The following is a 22,462-nucleotide window of genomic DNA, read 5'->3' as shown; positions in this document are numbered from 1 at the left end:
GAAAACACATCATCAAACGTGAAGGCTACATATCCACACTGACACATCGCAAAAATAACTGTAGCAGAGCGAGAGAGAGACCAAGGCTATCAGTCAAACTAAAGAATCACAATTCACAAATGTATTCATCTGCAGCTCTGTGAAGCAAGCAAAACAAAAGCTGTGTGCCAGTGACCCCGAAGCACAGTAACACACTGCACTGCATCGAAACAAACCAGTCAGGGAGGGTTAGTGAGCCTCCGTACCGTACCTTTGCGGTCTGTTTCTGTAGCGTGGACTAACAGAATATCGCCAGATCCAGCACGAACGTCCGGGCCGTCGTCACTCTGGGGGGAAATGAAGCAGAAAACAATTAGAGAAAAAATTAACGAGGGAAAGAGAGGTGGAGAGATGAGAGGAAAATAGTGCTTAGAGTAGATGTAGTGGAGTGATGCAGTCCAGCCCAAAATGTAGCCTGCACCTTCACTCCTTCTGCCTGTGTCTTGTTTTTTTTCTTATTTTGCCAACCCCCCCCTCCCCTTCTGAAAAAAGGCCCCCACCTCCCTCTGTCCTGCACCAGCTCCTCTGATGACGAAGAAGAAAAAGTCAGACTTGTGTTTGATAAAAGCCTACACCACTGCAATATGTCTCCTGTAACGGCACTACATGTCATCAGGGTGTAAATCTCCCCTCCGCCCGATTCTCAATCTCTTGCCACCTCCTTTAGTAAATCACTGCCGTCACATAGACCCTCACCTTGCAGAGTGGCGAGCGGCATTTTCACACATCTGTCTATCAGACTGCACCACACAGCACAAAGCACGAGGAGGAGGAGGGGAAGAGGAAGGGCGGTTTGTCAATTTTCATCTGTGCAATTTCGGAGAGTAAACTCCAGAGGGCAGCAATGGCTATCAGTGGCCGATCTCATGATCTGATTTCACATCTGAGTGGCTCGCAGTGACCTTTAGACCTCCGCTGCACTAACAGCATTAGCAAATGTGCTTTGTATGCTGGTGCCGCACAGTTCTGCCACATTAGAATCTTAAGGGAAAAACAGCAGAAATGACCAGTGAGAATCTTACTTCTTGCTTTAGTGTTAATCTGCTCATGATCTCCTTGTGGTCTATGAGGGAGAGCTCGTCCACGTCTTCCTCGTCGCTCCCGGCCGACTCTGTGGACTTCTGCCTCCTAAAGCAAACACAACACGACCGGCATCAGCAAAGAAACACACTCACAGCTCCCTGGGCCACAGGTGGTTAGGGCTTTGTCTCAAAGCCAAACAAGGGCTGAAACCATCAGTTGAGCAACAGCAAATTCACTGCTACTATTTTGATGATCAATTAATCGGTTTGGTCATTTTACAAGCAATAGAAAACATTAATTGGTTTCAGCTTTTCAAATGTGTTGGCATGTGTGACAGTAATATATGGTTGCCTGTTATAAAACTAAATGTGTGAATTTGTCAGTTTTATTTTTTTTTAACAGATTTTCCAACATTTTACAGAACATACTGATTAGTTTATAAAATAATCAATAATTAAAGTATGTTTACACTGGACAAAGTGACAAGATATATACAAACGTAAAAAAAACAACACACTATAAAGATTGATATTGTGTTAATTCTTAACATAGTACGTTTACAGTATTAAGTGTGATATCACTTGATAAAATGTTATATTATGACGCTTACCTTTCCTTGTCCAGCGCCTCTTTGCTGTTGCTGGATGGGATCTGAGGGCTCGGGTGGTCCTGTATTACGTCATCAGCTGTGATTGTTTCCTAATCAATGAACGGAAAAAGCAACAATCGACATCTGTACTGAAGGTTACATGGAACTGGATGGGTCAATGGTTCCATGCAGCGACAGGAGACCGGCTACTGATGAGATCGTCCCAACCACCAGTACATGCTACACATTTGGTGGTAAGGGAAGGATGGATGGATGGATGCTTTTGTACAAATATTTGCAACACTATGTTAACGGAAACATGTTATTATCCCTATTAGTGTTGGTTTGAAGATGATGAGTAAAATGCAGTTTGTTTTCCCTTAGGGATGAGCAGGGAAAAATTCAACAGATGAGACCCATACAAAGGAAGACACCAGAGGTTTAGAATTCATACACACTGAATCTGCACCACATGTAAAACTACAAATACAATCTCTCTCACACACACACACACTCTCTCTCTCTCATCATATTTACACACAATACAACCCAAACACACACATTGGCCCGATGGGGACACAAACACAACCACACAGGCGCTGCCACACATGCACAGGTGCACATAAAGCGGTTATGGGGTAAGTGTTATTGGAAAAATTGAAAACCGGTGAACCGTGGATAATCCCTTTTTAGAGCAGCCGCATGTCAGGTGTTATATCGGAAAACAAGGTTAAAAGCTTGTTACAGTTGAAGCGCAGCCAGGGAGAGAGACAGCAATCACCAGCCAGGCAGGCAGTCAGAACACCAACACAGATGGACAACGGTTTTTTTTTAATTTTTTTTTTTTTAAATCCACAGACATACACCAACCACAGCAGCACGTAAAAGGCAAGGCCCATCGCAAGGCAAAACCCGTGAACCTGAAGTCATGCTCAGTCAGGTTTGGCTGCGTTCACATTCCATTTCAGCGCGCCACCGGGTTCAAGAGATGAATCAATACGGAGATGCTCGGTGCAACAGATTGAGTGGTGCCAGTCAAACAGGCCCCTCTCTTTTACTTATAAAAATCCCCTCGGCACATTTAAAAAAAATTGATTCATATCTTGAAGTGATGGGTGGACGTGCGAAATGGAATTGACCTTTTCACCCGTGGGCGGTCAGCTACTTACTCTGAGGGAGAGAGGCAGCTCTCCGTTGGCCTGGCTGGACGAGTACAAGTTGACGTACTCTCCCTCCCCGCCCTCCTCATTCTCACACACGCTCTATACAGGGGGGGAGAAAGTAACCCAGGCATAAGGGCGTGGCAGGAGGCATAGAGCGTTTTTGCTAACAGAAGTGAGGATATGTGGCTTAGTCAAGGAGAGCTGAGTAGGTTTATTTTTTTTTCTGGTATTGTGCAGTGTGAGTGAGCGGTGTGTTTTTTTTCTAGCTCAGTGTCGTCATGACCACCAGGTGTCACTGGAGTGCATCGTTTGAAAAAAAAAAAAAAAAGGGAAGGTGTTTCTATTTTACTGGCAGAAAGAACATGCAGTGCAAACATGCCCTTACTCTACTGGGATTTCTTTTGAGACCAGTAATCAGACGGCAGACAGTTTTGTGGGCAGTGACAATAACAACAAAGATGCCACCGAGCGAATGAGTCACTGTATTAAATGTCTGAGCTACAATACTCAAAAGCCAATCTTGCCAAGGGAAGAAGTCCAGTGTCTAATTTTTATTTTCCGTCATAGAGAGATTGTTTACACACGTGTCCTTGCTTGTGCTTCCAACATGTATCTATCTAGCCCCTTTTTTTTTTTTTAAAGCTCACCGCTGAGGTGTGGAGAGAGTCAGTGAGAGAAGTCTCAGAAGGAAGACAGACAGCCACAGAGCCCACTGAGCCAGCCAGGGAACCGTTGGGCCCGCCCCCGCCGCCGCCATCCAGAATGGTGGCATTGGTCAAGGCAACCTGGTCCAAGCTCTGCGATTGGTGGAAAGAAGGAAAGCGAGAAAGAAGAGGAAAAGAAAAAAAAGAGTACAGAATAAAATAAAAGACAGGACCAAAGGATTAGAGAGGTGAAGATAGGGCAGGTAAGTAGGAAGCGCAGGAGGAAAAAAAGTGTTCAACACCTCATTCTCAAAGACCTCCATTAAGCCTGGACAATGGGAGTGATGTGCCTGAACATGAAATGCACTGCACCACACACACGCCGAGAAAAGGCTAGAACTGGAAACCAGTGGTAACAAAAACATCTCCAGTGTGATTCCATTGGCGATGACAAGACAGAGACAACAAGGAAACACATAGATAAGCGTAGGCTTAATCATAAGTATGTCTATGTGTTACGGCAAGAGATGTCCTAACAGTGTGTGTGTGTGTGCGTGTGCGTCCACCTGAGGAGATACCTGTCTGCAACAAAGCATAGGTAACCTGTTTAGACATGTTGCACATATCAGCCCTGTTCCAGCATACCAGCATAGAACGGTGCATACACAGACACACTGATAAACACTCCACACACTGGGCTGACACACACACACACAAATGCATGCACATGTTCAAGCACAGACACGCATCAGCTGAAAAATCACAGCCTCATATTCTCAACTTCTTTCGTGGCAGCAGTCTATTAAAAAATACTGTTGAATTTGGGAAATCCTGTCTGTATTAACAGCAGAGGAGACACTTTAATATGAATATTAAGAACTTCTGAATATTGCTTTCCATTTCCACAGAAGTTATGCAAAGCAGCTTTTCCTGGAATGCCTATCCACAAAAAAAAAACATTGTGTCCCAAAGACAGTTGAGGAATGCAAACATTCCACAGAAACAGACAAATGGGAGTTGTTGGAGTGTGTGTGCATTTGGGGGCGGGTAGGGGAGGGGTTAAGCTTGGCGGTAAAGGGGAGACCAGACAGATAGTACAGACTACAGAGAGGATCTGGGATGAAAAAAGAAGACGAGGAGATGAGAGGAAGGAAGAGGAGCAGAAACGGGGGGAATGTGTTTTCCATCAGGTCTCCATCTGGTGCTGCATTCCACCGCAGATATCCGCAGGGAGATTCGCACCGTTTCTTAGGGTGACTCGCACACCATAGGGTCATCATGGGTCAAACCCCGCCACACACACACAAAATAAAAAAATACTGACAAGCCAGGTCCGCTATGTCCTCATGCCCTAAATAAATGGAAAGCTTAAACTATGAAAGGTGGAGTCAGTGATTCTTGAGGATGCCTTTTGTCAAAATCCCTTTTGTCAAAAACAGTGAATATCTCAAGACCTGCTACCTGTACATACTGTGTGTAAAAAAAGCTGGTGTTAATACACATCCTTGGCTCTGTAAAATAGTATGAATATAAAGGGGAACCACCACATCTGGCAACATGCCCGTTTACAGAGCCTAGGCTCTGTATTAACACTGGGTTTTTTTCAGTGCACACACAACACGTGCAAGTAGCAGATCGTGAGGAGATATTCACTGATTTTGACAAAAAAAAAGTGATTTGGACAACAAGCATTCTCCAGAATCACTGACTCCACCTTTAATAAACTACAAACTAATTCACTAACAAATTCCTGTTTATGGCCGAAATGTTGAAGTTGCACCAACAAAGGGGCTATTTTGTTCTTTATAATCCCCGAGCAAAGTCCGCCTGACAGTCTCTTGTGATATTTGTATGAGGTGCTCCAGACACACACAGGAAACGGTCAAATAATTACCTGTCCTTGTGGAGGAATGTTTCAGGGAGACGAACAAACACACAAACTTGGCCGCACAGAACCACAACAAACCGCACAGTCATGGCCACACAAAGCATCAACAGCACCATATCGAATGCCTCAGCTTAATGAAACCAAACAACAAATGAACACTGTCAAGACAAATGCACACAATAGGATAGATGGGTGGACAAAAGAAAGGGCCGCACAGCAACCAAACCACGGACAGACCCATAAGGCAATGGCATTGCTCCATCAGAAACCTCTGAAGGGCAGGGGTGGATTAACACACACCGCATCACATATGAAGCACACACACGCACACACACGAATGGGTCAAGCCGCCCCTGGACCGGTCCGGGACCACACAGCACCCACACACACACCGGAGAGTGGAAATGTAGGTGAAGGGGACGCGAGGGAGGGAGAAACTCACCGTGGGCGTGGTCAAGGAGGCCTGGCCAATCAGGTAGGAGTTAGAAACGGACATGCTGAGGCCCAGCCCAGAGCCCGCCTCCTCCAGGGCCGCCACAGACGGCTGGAGGTGGCAGGAGAGAGAGGAGGAGGAGGAGGAAGAGGGGGAGGAAGAGTGGGAGGCCTGAGAAAGAGAAGGAAACAAAGAAGAAGAAAAAGAAAGGTAGAAGAAGATAGAAAAGAAAGGAAGTGAGAGGGTCAGGGGGTTCAGAAGGTCAAAAGAGGGGAATAACAGGGTGTTAAGGGAGAGAGAGAAAAAAGAAAAAGGGGACAGTTGATTAAACTAGTAAAGCAAGAGTGAATTAGAGCAGATTTAATCAAAGATCAGCAGCAGAGTAAAGTAGTCAAAGTGGGTGGAAGCTGAGGAGGATTCTGGGAGTTGAACTTCAGCTCACCGGCTGTGGAAATAAACACTCAACAGACTACCGCAGCTCAAGTGTTTACCGAAGATGGCCCAACTGTTAACATTTATTTTAGTGTTCTCCCTTGAAAGCCCTAATTACTAACTAGATGATCCTGAAACGAGTATAGGTCACACACACACACACACACACACACACACACACACACACACACTCATGTCTACTGCAACAATCCAATAAAACCTTATTTTAATGTCCCCCGAGCTTTAAGGGGCTTTACAGAAACCAGGCCAACTACAACACGTTCCAAACCGGGCCAATATTATCCGCTCTCGGTTTTTTTCCACACGTTTTTCCTTATCCACACCGCAGCTGAAATGATTTTTTTTTTTTTTTGCAAAGCTGTGTAAAGTCGCCAAAGCGTGTAAGCCTGGAACATGGGTTTATGGAGGAGGCAAACAGGCTTATTCCACTGGGCCACCAGCTCATCAAGTCCAAAACATGAGGCCAGATTAGGCCTCGCAGGCAGGAGCGGCGAGATGAGTGCAGATCGACTGTACGCTCTGACAAAAGGCCGATAAAAATAAAAAGCCGGACACAGGGCTCCCAAATACACAGTTGTGGTGGCAGAGAGAGGACAATGGACAGAGAGAAAGAAGAAAGACGCTCTGAGGTGGCCGGGGTAGCTGCCACTCAGCCACAAAGTCTATTTTCTGTACTGTACATCTAGCTTTATACCCTGGAGAGGTAGTCATCTGTTTTCTGTCCACGAACGAGTTGCTTTCATTACTTCAAAGCTTTTGGACAACCACAGATCAAATCATCCTCTTTATATATGAATGGCAGGCAGGGAAAAGAGGCAATTGCTCTGTGAAAACACTTTGTCTCATATCTGGCAGACCGTGGACCATCTAGTGAACACGCAATCTTTGTCTGTTTTTGTAGCTCTACAGTGATGATCCTTAAAGGGAAATTCCGGTATATTTAAACCTGGTGTATTTCCCATAAATGTAGCCATTGTGATTCTATGGTTCGTTGCCCACCCTCAGTCAGCCAACATGGCTATTTTTAGGGGGTTTTCTTGTGTTTCTTACTGGTTCGACTTACGGAAAAACATTTAAAATGATTATTGTATCATATGTAATGTTTATTTTATTAAAGTTCTAGGAGGTTTGCCCAGCTAGCTCCGATAAAAATGTAGTTCTCGTATTCAGTGTTTTACCTCAAGTTAACCCCAAACAGAGTCAAAATGGTTATCAGAAATGTATCGAAAATATACCCCATTGAAAATAGCTACATATTCCTCTGAAAGGGGCATAAAGGTTACATTCAGGCCCTTAAAACTTGGCTTTAGTATTTGTTTTTGATTAAACATTCATGACAGTTAAGGTTAAAAAGATATTTGGGTAGTATCAAATCACAGTTTAACACTCAATAACTCTACTTAATCTTAACTAATCTGCTTCATCCACTGCGTGGTTATGGTTTCATTTGATTGATGTTGAAAAAACATCCCATCGACTGTCAACGGATTCAAATTTAAACATTGCTAAACTTGGATTGGTGCACGGAAGTAGTGACATCCCCTTTTTCTACCTGAGCCCCTCCCTGCTCAAACCAGTGAGGAGAGCGTTGAAAAAAAAAAAAATCTAAATGGGAAAAAAATAAAAAAATTCTAACTAAAACTGATTGAAGCCATCACTCATTGTGCAGTGAGACTAAAACATGTTTAGGGCCTTTAAAAGGTTTGATTTGAAACTCAGATGGCTTATCACAGTGTGCCCTCTCATGCTATGAACCATCCTGTCGTGCCTCTATCTCCTGCACCCGCACTCTGTCAGACAGCTGTCTCAATTAGCCCAGACGTCGACCCAGATTAAGATAAGTGGACTGGATCCGATGTGGGACTGATAGATGCTGGCCTTATCTCCCACTAACAACCAAACACCTCAGTGAACGGAAAAACAACAGCGGCCAGGGCAGATAGAGAGAGTAAGGAGGAGGGGCCGAGTAGGTGAAAGAGATAACTAGATAAGAGGAGGCGAGAGAGAAAATTTATGAGGATTACCACTGGAATGCAATCTGCATTCTTTCCCGCTCTTTCCTTCACAGCACAGTATTGAGTATGAAGTCACTGGGACAAGCACCTAGCTCTACTCGAGAGGGTTTTTAAATAGTGTTCACATGTGCTTGTTACTCTGTTCTCACCTCGTCTTTGTCACATGATTCTAAGTGAAATTTCCTAATGTAATAGTGTAATGTGATTGCTCCAAAGACAACGTTTTTGCCTGTATTATTTTGAGAAAGATGAACTGAACAAATTCAGGAATTTAAATTACAGCTTTGGTCACACAGTCAACATTAGTTAACCAACTATTTATATAAACACACAGAGACACTTATTTACTCTAACCCTGGTAGTTTATACGAAACGGCACAATGTCAAAGTAATGTGTTTCTGGTTCTTTCAAATGGGTCACTGTCACACAGACAGGGTGGAGGTTTCTTACCAGTTGCCTTTGTTTGGGGGGCAATGCGGGAGGCAGCAGTGGCTCGTGTACAGAGTCTGTGCTGCTGAAGGAGTCGTTGAAGCCGTAGACCTCCTGGAAGCGCTTGTTGCGCTGCTCGTAGATGCTCTCGCTCTGCGGCATCTGGTAGAACATGGAGGGCTGCGGCTCCGAGTAGTCCTCCACAAACTGCATGTACTGGAGGACTGGAGGAGAGAGACGGATTGGATCAATTGCATTAAAAGGGGGACACTCCCAATGATTTAGTATTGAACTATCCACAAAGTTATGAGAAGTTAAGAGACACATCAACAGAACAGAATCAAGGGAACAAATCAAAGCAGAAGGGGCCAATATCTTTTGACTTGTTGTTTTCAATATGGGTCCAGCTCCAAAAAAACACCAGATCCTACATGTCCCATAATGCAACTCAAAAACATCTTTCATTAGACACTCTCCGCCCTGTCTTTCTAACTCCACAGCCCCAGTATCTGAAGCAGGCTTTCCGTTAAACATTCCTCCAGGCCCAAGATGAAATCACCATGATGACCTCACCATCAGTTATTTTATCAGATTTGACAAAACTCGTCTGCAGCCCCGGGGAGATATAAAACAAATAGTTTCACAGGTTGATAAGCATTCACCAGCAAACTGAACTGGACGTGTCTAATCATGTGAGTGTCCTTTGTCTGACTTCAAGGCCACTTGATATAAAACATGCAGTACATACAGTACACATACAGGTATTTTAACTAACAGGAAGGGCTGACTGTATGGAATGACATAATCTAATTGATTGAGAGGAAGTGATGCAGCAGGTGTGTCAGGAAATGACCAAACGTTGCCCTCTGTGCCCCCGGAGCCGGACCCATTGTAGCACATCCTGGTATTCACTTCCTGCCTCCATTCACAATGGAACATTTCTTCGACATAAGTTATACATTAATTACGTAGGTTGAAGTGCAGTCAATGTCCAACTGTCTGTTCCTAAATCAACCTCATTCCATACTAAACTCTTCTCTATATTAATTTTTCCTGCTCTACTAATCTCATCTCATTTAAAGCTCTTATTCTTTTTTTTCAAGTTTAAATAAAGAATAAATAAAAATAAATAAATGATGACCCTATCATGCCCCTCTTTTCCCCTTCCACTTACTGTGTCTGCTTTTCTTTTCGGGCAGTGGCGGTGGGCTGGCGGGGACATCCGGGTTCTCGCTGGCTATGTACTGGGCGACGAACACGCCCCCGTTGGTCTGGGGCATGGGGGAGATGGGTGTGAAGAGGGGGAATGGGGGCGTAGGGTGCAGCAGCTCCTCCTCTGACAGGTTGTCATACTGGGAGGGGTAGCGCTCGTACAGCACCCTGGAGCCTAGTATGTCGGTGAAGGACGCCGTCTGGGTGCTGCGCCGCTTCTTCTGCGGTAGGGCCGGCGGCGCGCTGATGCGGCACAAGGGATTGTTCTGGTGGGGCTGCGGGGTCCAGTACTCCCCCGACGGATGCTGGGTGGGAGGGGCGCTGAAGCGGGGGTGTGTGGGATGCTGTCCAGGCACCGGGGAGGAGGACTCGCTGTGGGACTCGGGCAGGGGGCTCAGACACCCTCCTACTGGTATAGGGGGCAGGTGTTCCCCAACCGACAAGTCCTGGTGGAGGAAGTCATAGTCCGGGTCGTACGTCTCTGTGTTGTCTGGAAAAGGCAGAGAAAAGGTACACGTTACGTATTGTCAACGTACAGTTTTGAACCCTCAACTGGAGTGTAGATTTTAGGTTTGGCACCTTCACCACAGGTTAGATGAAAAATATTAATGACCCAGTGCACATTAGCGAAGGGTTGTCAAGGGTTTTGATCCCTTTCCCAGTGCACAAATACCCAGATTCGATACGTTCTGACACAAACAAATCTTCTGTTGACCCTTTTATCTCACCTCCCTTTTTACATTAGCAAAGTGCAGTGTAGGAGAACATTTGGGTAACATAAGTAAGGTAGTAATTCTGTTATGGTTACAGTATACGGAAACTGTTGGGTGTTGGGGTCTGGTCAATATGCTTTTTGCAAACCGGTGTCTGTGTGTGGTTTGGGAGTGAAAAGAAACATCCCTCTGTGATGCCACTCTATGACCGCAAATGGACCGTGTGTTTTGTGTCTAGCTTGTGAGCCAACAATAGTTGATTCCAGCATAGAAAGAATATGAATCTTGAGATTTAAAACTTGAGATATATGGGAAAGCTATGCTCAATTAATCAGATTCCGAGTAGATAGGATGGAATCGATTCAGCTTTAATAAAATACTCTTGACTATCTTCATAGTCTTACCAAGCGTCTCACAGCTGGTGTTACGGGAACACTGACCACTATCCTGCTCCATGGAGGAGAGTTGTTCGTCAGACTTGCTAAGTTTCCCCATGCTGCTGCACGGAGACAGGCGTGGAGAGTCTCCGCCGTAGGACTGGCTCCCACCGGAGAAACGCCTCTGAAGGAACTCCTGCTCGTAGTCCTGCTGCTGCACAGACAAAGAAAATACATTGTAGCACTCATTTTTCTTACTGTGTAAAATGTATTGTTTTGAAAGCAAAAAACAATTCAAGTTTTAAACATCTTTTGAACTAAAACCTTTGCCCCTGTAGATTTTGCATTACGGCTATGTGAAATATGATATTGTGACACATGAATCGTGATCATATCTTTTAAGTCCTTGCCAATAGCCAGCCCTAACGGTTTCCATAGTTTACCAGTCTAACAAAAGGCTTTACCTGTCTGTGGACGCTGCAGGGCAGGCTGGAGCCGCGGCTCATTGGGGCGACCACAGCGACCCGTGTAGGCGAAGGGGCTGACTGGCGCTTCTTAGGGGGAAGAGCCGGTGGAGGGCTACGGAAAGATGGACAGAAAAAGCTAATTAAAATAACAGGAATGTTTGATACTTTCATCCCACGGGCAAAGTCAAGCAGACAAGCACACAAACCATGTTCTCTTTGTATGCACACGCAAAACCCATGTATGAATACATCATTACTATTACACATTATCATCCTGTGGAATAGTGATGACAGCCAGGGTGTTTCATGTTAGCCTCTCTCTGCTTTTTCAAATCCTCAATTCTCTCAATGAGTTAGTACCGGGTCAAAATTGGGCAACGAGCGGGACGCCATGATATGGAGGCCAGCCAGAAACACTGTATGGGTCAGTCACACACTCTCATGCACTGGACTGTCTTCTGATTGGATAATGAATTCTTCAGGGAAAGCCAAGGATAACAAAAAACTTTTGGGATAATGCCACCATGCAAATAAAATTTAAAAAAAGCTTTCATCCAATCCAGAAGCTTAATGGGGCGGGGTCTGGGGTGGGATGTACAATGAAGACAGATGATCCTACAGGCTAACATACTTCTCCTTCTGAGAGGGTCTCCTTTGGCCAGCGTCAGCACTCAACTGCGCTCTGTTCCCAGAATCCAAAGGGAAAACCAAAGATGAAACAAAATTGAGAGAGATAGCAGAAAGAGTAAGGCAAGAAGAGACAGAGCAACATACTAACAAAAGTTTGCCATAGATGAAGTCTAAAGTGTAAAAGTAATGAAAGATCTGAAGTCATATGAGCATTTGGATCTGCAGCTGGATCGCACGGGAATGGAAGATGCCGTCACAAAAATATGTTTGAATTTCAAACTGAAAAAGTTCTAAATCGGTGAAAATGACGAACGATATGCTGAAATCCCCATTCCATACCCACATCCTAAAAAGCCTTCCTCATTTGAGAATTGTGAGACATTTATAGAAAACATAATTTAAAAATAGATTGAACTGGCAGTGACTAATAAACACTTCTGCTTTTGGGAATACAGTGCAAAAGGTCACTAAGTTTCTGTTGCTACGTCACCACCAAGTCTCATCTTTGCTTCTCATTGGATGGAGATAAAAATAGAAGAAAAGAGAAACCTTGAGCTGAGAAAGAATCTTGTTCATCATAGGAAAGAGACACTACAATGTCAACAAATAGAGCTACATGAAGAAGCACCGGTACTTTTTGGAGAAACTGTTTGGCCAAAGTGGACGGCAGAGAAATTGTTACGGAAATGATATTTCAGCCCGAGTTGGACCCTTTAAATGCAGAATATCACAGCTGCAGTAATAGTGCATGTGTCTCTTCCTCACCTGAGCTCTGCCATTTTGGCTTCAGGAAGCGGGGGTTTGGGAGGGGCTACATCCTCCTCCGGTGCGTCAGACGCAGCCTCTGCAGGGGTAGCTGCCGGGCTCGTCTTACTCGACACCTCCGGCTCCCGATCTATCGAGGGCATCTCCGATGGCACGCTGCTATATGGATAAAAAAAGGCGTGAGTGAATGAACTACTTTGAATTGTCTGAAAATAGCATTTTTTGTTTTCTTGGGAGCACGGTGTTGTACTCACCTCTCTGCTGTGATGGCTGGAGGCGCTGGTTTGTTAGGGGTGGTGGGCGACGGCTGCTCCTGTTTCTCTATGGTCAGCTTCACCAATTCCTGTTCACGGAAAGACAACACAGCTAAATTCAGCAGGTTCTCCGATAGCAAAACAATAGGAAGACATACAAAACTCTATCCACAACATTTCCCCCACTCGTCAAGGGGCCTTTACCTTTACTCCGTCCAGCACTGCTTTGATGACGTTGGTGACAGACGCCACGTTTTCCTTGTCCTCTAAGTCGATGCCATCCAGCATCACCTGGTCTGCCCATCGGATCAGGTTGGCCAGACTCTGGTACACACGGTTATGGCAGGAAGACAGCGCCGAACTGTACAAAGGGTGTGAGAACAGGGTTTGGGCATGAGTAAGTAGAGTAAAGTACTCAGGGTAGGGGGGCATATGAATGATCAAATAGATAAATCAAAATGTGTTTATATAGCACCTTTCAAAGGAATCAGATGTGATGCTAAGGGCTTTCCATTGATGGAAAAATAGGAAGTAAGCAAAAATGGATGTGGAGACCAGTGCACGCTATGAGTAGTTAAAATGATAAAAGATTAAGAAACGGTCAATAAAATAACAATAACAAAGATGACAATGGTAACAAATGATAACAGAATTAAAATACCAAAAATAAAACTTTCCTTCACATAGTTTAAAGATAATAAAATCTAATAAAAGTAATGACATTTTATATAAAAACAATTAAATGAAGATAAAACAGAGCAAAATAGAGATTAAAACTAATAAATAATAGAGTAAGCATAAACCATAACAAATTTGTAATAATAAGATAGTACATAAAAGCCAGACTAAAAAGGGATGGGAGAAGTGAAAGAAGGTACAGAAACTAGAGGTGCAGAAAGGGAAATGATTCAGGACAACACAACAGGGGTGTGTGAGAAAACAATAGGACCCGCCAGCACATGTTAACTGAGGTGATAAATATCACGTAAAAAACACGATAATCTTCCAGCTATCTACCCTCTACTAAAATTCATATTCAGGTGGCTTTTGATGAGGAACTGGATGTATGCCTAGTGACAACAAGCTCGGAGGTTATAGTAAAGCTAGCTACTGCAGACAGAAGAATGTTGAACCACACGGGGAAGCAGGGTGTTGTTTCTGCCTGTGCTGAATAGCGCCTTCAGACCCGACAGTAAGGTGTGGCACAGGCCTGTACCGACACGCTGCAGCTGATTCACAGCGCCGGAATATCCATCCACTGTCTCTACACAGCTAAGCCCTATAGTGAGCAGGCTATGGGGGGGTTAGCAGGAGGATTTGAGGGACGGTGGAGCGGTCGGAATGAAATTTGACCCAGAAAGATCACTCATAGGCAAAGGATGTACGTTATAACTAGGTAGGAATAGTGCAATTATGATTATGTCTCTGCAGCTATGAGTGACCAGAGATTGATACACTAACCTTTGGGCAAATCAGCACTTCAATCAATCTAAAACAAGACAGCGAGTAGGAGTTACACCCACTGTTGACCTACTTATTTGACCAATATTGATTTAAAGCCACCGCAGGCAATCCAACACAGTATTGCGTTATGCATAAAAAGGGTAGAATTTATCTCATGATGTTTGACACACAACAGTTGATGCACATTTGCCTTTGTTGTCAAAAACCATCTGAACTTCTACTGTGTGATCTTTTGGGGTTTGAATCCATTCGACTGAGGTCAAATCCCCCCAGAGATGACTGGCCACTGCTCAATGCTGCAATGGTAATCCATCAATCGCTTCTATAGACACAGGGCAATGAGATACAAAATCTGTCATGCCTGACCTCCATACCTTCATTTGCACTGACAGATGGGAAGAGGCACAGAGACAAAGACTGAGAGGTTTTAACATGTCTCGACAGTCCCAAAAAATCTAAAGTGCATCTAAAGTTACTTTTCGCTGAGAGGGTTTACTTTACCCAGAGAGGAAGTATCACAAAACAGACATTCTATCGGTCCATTTATCTGGAAGGTGAAATGCATTTTCCTTCCTCAAAAGGTAACAGTTCCGATAACTTGCCACATCCACAGTGACTAACACATGAGTTTTTCAAGGCTTCAGGCATCGACTGCAGTAAGCCCTGAGGTGTAGGATACTTACTATCAACCTTCAAAGGCTGGCTCACTGAGCTGTAGCCTACATCATACTAGTTCTAACGTGTCCTACTAAGTTAAAACTTACATCTAGAGGCAAGAATGACGGGAATGTATTGACAAATAGTACATTGTGAATTATGACATCTCAAGCGGGGCAATCACAGAGTATGAGTTTATTGTAATGACCTTTTTCAAATGAACATTTCTGGAAATAAAACTGACACGTTTCCAGTCTGTGCAAAATACTAGGAATATTTTAGATGCATTAGATAAGAGACATTCATTTGTGCTATGAATCTTAGGAGCTGGTAGGAATGAAGGTTGTCAAAATTCAAATATTTAGTTTAGTCAATCTGGCGTTGTGTGTGTCTCACCTGTGCTGTATCCGGGTATCCACCTGAACCAGAGGCAGGATGGCTTCCAGCACCTTGGTGGCCGAGCCTGGAAGCATCTCCAGCACCTTCTTCTCCACCACCATTTTGTCCACGATTGTCTTGAAGTAGCGCAGGGCACTGACCACCTCCTTCTCATGCTCCTCCAGACGACTCACCTTCTACAAGAACAAAGCAATAACACAGAACAGTACTTTAAAAAAAATTACTACTAAAAACGATTCACAACCTACATGATGATGATGAACATTTTACAAGCTTCTTTAACACCATGGACCGAGTACGCAGTGAAATACAAACAACCCATTTAGTATTTGGACCGTGACAACTGTCTGGGCACTCCGCTGTGGTCCTATTATTCCCTTGGTTTGTGCTCAGTTCAAAACGCCATCTATCAAGTGATGTGGCTTGGAGCCATCTAGGTACTAACAGCAACAGGCTCTTTCAGCTTCTCTAGTCTTTCACAGCAGGGATGCTGGGGGAATATATTCATTACGCCAAAAGCCTTAAGAGGGAGCGGAGCCGGAGTTCATTCAGGAAGTGGCCCAGTCTCATTCATGTATTTGTAGGTTTAGACACCTGCTGAAGCGCAGCCAGCCACCACAGTGACTGGGAGGCGGTGGGAAGCAGCAGGGGAACCCTTGTACGTACACAAATACAATGGAGCATGGGATCACTAAACCTTAAACAGGAAAACAATCGTCTCACAAATAGGCAGACAAACACATGGGAGTAGGTGGGGAAGAGGTACACTTCCCACAATACATACACATATTGTCTGGCACGAGATCACACACAACCACACACACACAAACACACACACACACACACACACACACACACACACACACACACACACACCTTGTTAGCAGGTTTCTCAGTACTCTTGGCTGCTGGCTCGGGCTGCAGTTGCTTGCCCTTCTTGGATGGAGTCCTCTTGATCTTGGGAGAGTGGAACTTGTCCATCAGTTTCATGGTGAACGAGGACAGATGGGACCGTTGCGAGTCTATGGAGGGAGGGAAAAACAGAGGAAGTTGAGTGGTCAGCCCAGAAGGAGAGATTTTAAGTGTGTGTGTGTGTGTGTGTGTGTGTGTGTGTGTGTGTGTGTGTGTGTGTGTGTGTGTGTGTGTGTGTGTGTGTGTGTGGAAGAAAAATTTGACTAAACAGATGGCACAAGCACACTGAAGTGTTGATATCACTTTCACAGAATGGCACTTGTCTTAAATGATGCTCAAGTGAGGAACCCAACAGAAGAACCAGACAGGTAATTTGATTATGAACAAAATACATGATTAGAGATTTATTTGTAAAATATATTTACTTTATTCGATACAACCACATTTGCTCTTTTTTGTTGCCAACGAGAAATCTGCAGGACAGGTGCAGACATAGAGCCTCTTCCAGCAGTCCATCATGTGCACAGATGTGTGTGCACACAAAAGACTGAGCAGAAGAGAGTGTGTTTCTAATAAAATACTCTTACGTGCTGAGATGAAAATTGATTCATGGTACATAATTGGGAGAGGTTTCATAAGATCAGAATAATTTAGTAGAATTCCACTTGTTCACTGTAGAGGGAGTGCCGATTGCATCTGGGGAGAGAAGAGTCCCCCACTAGGTTAATCCCACCAGAATTGACTGCTCACTTGCAGTCTCCCTTCAACTCTCTTCCTCTAGCTCCCCCCCACACACACACACACACACACACACACACACACACACACACACACACACACACACACACACACACACACACACACACACACACACACACACACACACACACACACACACACACACACACACACACACACACACACACACACACACACACACACACACACACACACACACACACACACACACACACACACACACACACACACACACACACACACAAATAACAGCGGTGGGAGTCCGCAGGAAGCGTGGGGTTTTATCGGCAACAAAATTACAGCGCTATCTGTGTGTAATCTCCCCTCGGCTCGATGACAGCGGGATCTGACATTCCACGGCCATCAGCGTAAAAACAGTGAATGCCCAAATAGCAATCACCAGCAGGAAAACGCCACAAAAAACTATAGACTCCCGGCCCGCACGGCGCTTTCATCTGCCCCATCGATCCACATACCGCGCACATTATCCACCCTACTGTTCTTTCTCTCCGCCCCTAATCCTCATCATCCCTTACTCGGAGCAAAAGCCAGAGTTTGCTGAGGCAGCCAAGGACGAATGTGTGTGTGTCACATTAAAAATGTTGATGAGTACGCTTCCACAGTGAACTTTCCTCCCAGGCACTCGCGACCCCTTGGGCTCTTGTTTTACACTGAATCAAAATAAATTAAAAGAAGCTTATCTATCACAATGTGGTACAAAAAATAATCAAAGACTGCTTATAGGTTACAATATCCGGCATGGCCGATAAATAAACTGCAGAGTTCGTAGAAATGTCATCTCATATTGTGTCATCTTTAAGCTGCATTCGACCCACACAGGTCAAATCAGATCAATTGTTTTCCTACATGCAACCATATGCTGTGATTAAAAATGTATGTTAGTTGTGAGTGATATACTTTTTTATTCAAATACTGCTAGTAGCAAGTAGCAAGATGTATCACTAGGCATTGGGGAAAGATAATACCACCAATGAAAAACAAATGGCCTGCAACAATTGTGGAAGAAATCTTAATGGAAAAAAATTGAGACCTCAAGCAGCGCAGATATTCAGGAGGACTCACAATGCAGACATTGTACTGGAACAATAATTAATATCTTCAAGGCTGTAATACAATTATGAAAGCACTTGCCACTCCCAAGCAGTTTTTCTTTTTTGCTGGTTTTCGTCGCGCCAGATTTGATTGTAAATGTGTTATTTAGAGTCAATAAGGTTGGAAAATTAAGTTGGAAAGAAAATGTTAGAAGACAAATAGAGAATTCTTGTGAATTTAATAAGTAGCCCAGTTGTGTCACTTCAGAGGCAAAACCGCAATATAACAGAGATAGCAGCCTCTCCATGGGGGCGTTATAAATTGTGTATGCCTCCTCAAGTCAGACGATCGGTGAAAGAGATAAAGCATTTGCTAGGCAGTATTAAAGGAGAGAAGAGAGAGAGGAAGGAGACACAATAAAAAGTTTTGGAGTTTATCAGCAAATCAGACTAGTGACTAGACCCAGCGGAATGCGACAGACAACCTGCTCATCTTAACAAGTGTCTGGATCAATACTCGCTAGCTTAAGCACGGGGGATGCTAGGTTGCTTCAATGCACCTAAATACAGTCTGAATAGCAAAGCTGAGGCTGACTGTGAGGATTTTTTTTGTTCCCTGAGGCTATACAAACCTGTGCTAGCCAGTTTTTGCCACCAACCAGAGAGCTAGTACCCTGGCAAGGTTTTACTTTATGCCAGTGTAACGAGCGGACCATAATGCTTTTGATTGCACAGCAGCAGCCTCCATGTGATTCTACTCTCACATAATCCTATCTGTTTTGACCTGATTGACCCCTGTATTCCTGGCACGAAGACGCAGCGATCGTGGCTATATCGTCACATCGGGCCCCAGAAGGACTGTGTGCAAGTTTACAGCTGCAACCCAGAGTCCCAGTGACATCAGCACAATGAGTCACCACCTCCGTGATCGATACAGCTGGTCGCTCAGACAGACACATAGCGCGGACCCCTTTGGCTGAGGCTCAGCTGTTTAACTCTCACACACACACACACACACACACACACACACACACACACACACACACACACACACACACACACACACACACACACACACACACACACACACACACACACACACACACACACACACACACACACACACACACACACACACACACACACACACACACACACACACACACACACACACACACACACACACACACACACACACGGGGGCTGGTTCCACCCGTCTCCTCTGCTCCCTATTCACTTCTACCTCCCTTCCTCTCTCTCTCTCTCTCTGGTTCTGAGAAAAGAAAGCCTAGCCCACTCCCACCCCTCCTTTCCTCTGGAGTTCGCTGGATGTCTGGCTCAGCATGGAAATGACATCATCAACAGAAAGCAAATGGACAGGGCGAAAGAGAGAAAGAGAATACAGTGAATACAGTGAAGAGCTCTGTTAAAGTCATGCATGCCTCTCAGCGTCCGTCCACCCTCCACTCCTCCTCCGACAGGCCATCCTACCCGCTCTCCCCAGCTGCCTGCAGCCTGCTGCTGCCCTGAGTTATGAGGTGGTGATGTCATCGGTTGTAATGTCTCTTACTGTGAATCTCAAGTAGAAGACTAAAAGAAAAACCTCACAGTGAAAATATTTTCTTTCTTTCTTTATTTGTTAGCTGAGGCCACCAAAAAAAAACTCCTAGATTCAAGGTTACTGTAGTTCGCCTGTGAAACACTTTTATACAAAAATGTAAGTGTTTCTTTGCTGACAATATTTGAATTCTACTACCAGAAGACAGAAGACAGTTTGAAACTGCCCCTTCCTGGAACTGACTGGATCTTTGATAACACCGTTTCCCTGTTGTTTCCTGCTAGTGGTTCACAAAGTTCTTCCTTTCTCCATTTAAAAATAATACAGTGGTGATATAGAGCAGCAGGGCCAGCCAGATAGACAGTAAAGTGTAGTTACACTAGTTCCATAAAGTGGGAGGTTTGTGCACACACACACACACACACAAATGGCTTCTGGAATTGAGTTTGCTGTGAATGTCAGCAATAAATCACTATGATGAACACATTATGAAGGACATTTTAAATATATTAAATCAGGCAATAATCTGTGACTATAAAGTGGAATAAATATTGACCGATTCAGCAAGTCAACATCATTGGAATTTAAATGGAACACTTTAAAAAGGCCTTGGGGACATTTATAAAAACACCAACACCACTCAAGCAGCTCTTCAACAAAGCCTGAGGGAGTTCTCACACACCACACACGTGGTACAGTCGAGTCCCCCGGAGCCTCCAGTTGCTGGATTGTCTCTACGCTTAATTACACAATAAGCAAAATACAAACAGAAACACACGCCACCGGTGTATATTTCAGGCTAAATTTAGGACTTTGATTTGATAGCATCAAAACGTTGGGAGTGATGCCCCAACTGGTTGGTACTAGGGATGCACGATTTAGACAACATATCTTATTAGTTTAGATTAATACAATACTTTACTAGCTCCCAGATCAAATTCCTGGACAGATAATTCAGGATTCTCAGTTGCTGGTTAGTGATCCATTCAACACAACTGATGACCGGTGACATATGAGCTTGTCCAGAGATGGGACTGAAGAACTGACAAGCTGAGAGATTGATCTGGCTCTTGTCCAGTACAGGTGTGATCTATACAGGACAGCTGGCCGGCCCCTCACCGGCCCCTACACTCTAGGAATAGGATGATAAAAAACTGTGCGGAGGCCGGGGTTACAGGGGAGGCTGTGCTCACGGTTACACACACAGCTGTCACCTCCTGCTGAACTCCCCGAGTGAGGACTGCTCAATGAAAGTGAGCAATCCCCTGTGCGTATGTGGACGGCTAAAAAGACTGAAACCAGAGTCAGAAAGGTCATTGTGCCAGCTGTTGAAGAGGGGAGAAAGGCAAGGGGGGGAAACCCCATCATTCTGGAGGCATGTGCACGGGAGAGATAGTGAAAGAATCTTCTCAACAAAGCAGGACAGTCACAGGACAATTAACGCGAGTTGAAACGATGTGTGTGGAGAATGAATGGATTACTTCAATTCAATTTGGAGTTCTGCTCCGGCTCTCTACTCCCCAACTGGAAAACCAAATCTATATGTGCACACACGTACTGCACAATGAATTAACATTTAATAATTGCATTCTGAAAAATTCATTTCAACACATTTCTTTATTTTAGCTCAGTAAAGCACTCTCTGCTCTAAATGGCTATTTAAGTAAAGGTAACAAAAAGACTAAGAGTCTTGAGCAACATGCTAGCGGCTCTGAAGATGTACAGGCTGTATAGCTGCTTTAAGCTATTGTCATTAGCATGCTAGCATGCTCGGAATGGCATTAGTTTTGCTCATAAATAAAACTCTCCTAAAAGCTTTGGCGCTAGCTTTACTAAAAAGATAGTTGGACCCCCTTCATTTAGATAAAGTACATATGAAAAAGACAATTAATAGGTAATTTCTTGATACAAGCTTCTGTTATAGATGCTAATAATTCCACATTTATTTTAAGTATCCGCTATAACCGGTGTTACATAAACAGAATACATTCAGTCTTCTTGACACACTTTTAAGTAGAGCTTTGCAGTACAGGGAGAAACCTCGCCCTGGGATGCATGTGCTGTAAATAGACAGTGCATTGTTTATAAGGAACTTTACCTGCACTGTGAGGCCCTATTTTTCCATAAATATGGCTGTATAACTGTCTGCTACACCGTCAGACAAAAATGGCAGAGCATCACTTGAATGTGGGATGCAAGCCAGAGGAACATGACATGAACAGCAGGTAGAAAAATGGAGAGGAAAGGAAGGAAAATATAACAGGAAATAGTTAAGTGTTTGGTGAATTATTTATTCTCCCCATTGTCATGGTTTGCTTCCCGTTTGGTTTTGCTAAATTTTCAATAGGATTTCTCTTCATGTCCTCGGCTGTCAACAAGCTGAACTACAGTATATACAGTAAGATGCAGCGGGAGGTGTGTGCCAAGCTAACGGTCGAAGGATGGCAGGGAAAGGGAGGAGCGTGACCCTGGTTAATGGCTGATTTAAAAAGTAATGGAGGAACAAGTCCAGTGGTTGGTTTTTACAGAGTGTGTTAGTCTACTGACTGAGAGCATCCAGTGCATT

At 44.2% G+C, this 22,462-nt stretch overlaps 1 protein-coding gene across 4 annotated transcripts in view; it reads right to left on the bottom strand.

The window, feature by feature from the left end:
- rapgef1b (Rap guanine nucleotide exchange factor (GEF) 1b) overlaps positions 1–22,462 on the bottom strand; it is a 44,669-nt gene that overhangs the window by 4,941 nt on the left and 17,266 nt on the right. Inside the window, exons 2-14 of one of the 4 annotated variants that reach the window (XM_080046857.1) lie at positions 16,492–16,637; positions 15,613–15,791; positions 13,300–13,456; positions 13,096–13,184; positions 12,842–13,000; positions 11,444–11,558; positions 11,007–11,193; positions 9,852–10,379; positions 8,699–8,901; positions 2,821–2,913; positions 1,673–1,761; positions 1,062–1,167; positions 251–326 (exon numbers count right to left, since the gene is read on the bottom strand). In XM_080046857.1, coding sequence (XP_079902983.1) covers positions 251–326; positions 1,062–1,167; positions 1,673–1,761; positions 2,821–2,913; positions 8,699–8,901; positions 9,852–10,379; positions 11,007–11,193; positions 11,444–11,558; positions 12,842–13,000; positions 13,096–13,184; positions 13,300–13,456; positions 15,613–15,791; positions 16,492–16,637 — 2,127 coding nt within the window. The remainder of the gene's footprint in view (positions 1–250; positions 327–1,061; positions 1,168–1,672; positions 1,762–2,820; positions 2,914–8,698; positions 8,902–9,851; positions 10,380–11,006; positions 11,194–11,443; positions 11,559–12,841; positions 13,001–13,095; positions 13,185–13,299; positions 13,457–15,612; positions 15,792–16,491; positions 16,638–22,462) is intronic. The other 3 variants (XM_080046859.1, XM_080046858.1, XM_080046860.1) reach the window with 3 other exon arrangements.

Source organism: Ammodytes marinus (genome assembly GCF_949987685.1).
Source record: "Ammodytes marinus genome assembly, chromosome: 18".
Lineage (NCBI taxonomy): Eukaryota > Metazoa > Chordata > Actinopteri > Uranoscopiformes > Ammodytidae > Ammodytes > Ammodytes marinus.
Note: the sequence above shows the minus strand (reverse complement) of the source record. Positions and strands in the feature narration are given on the sequence as shown.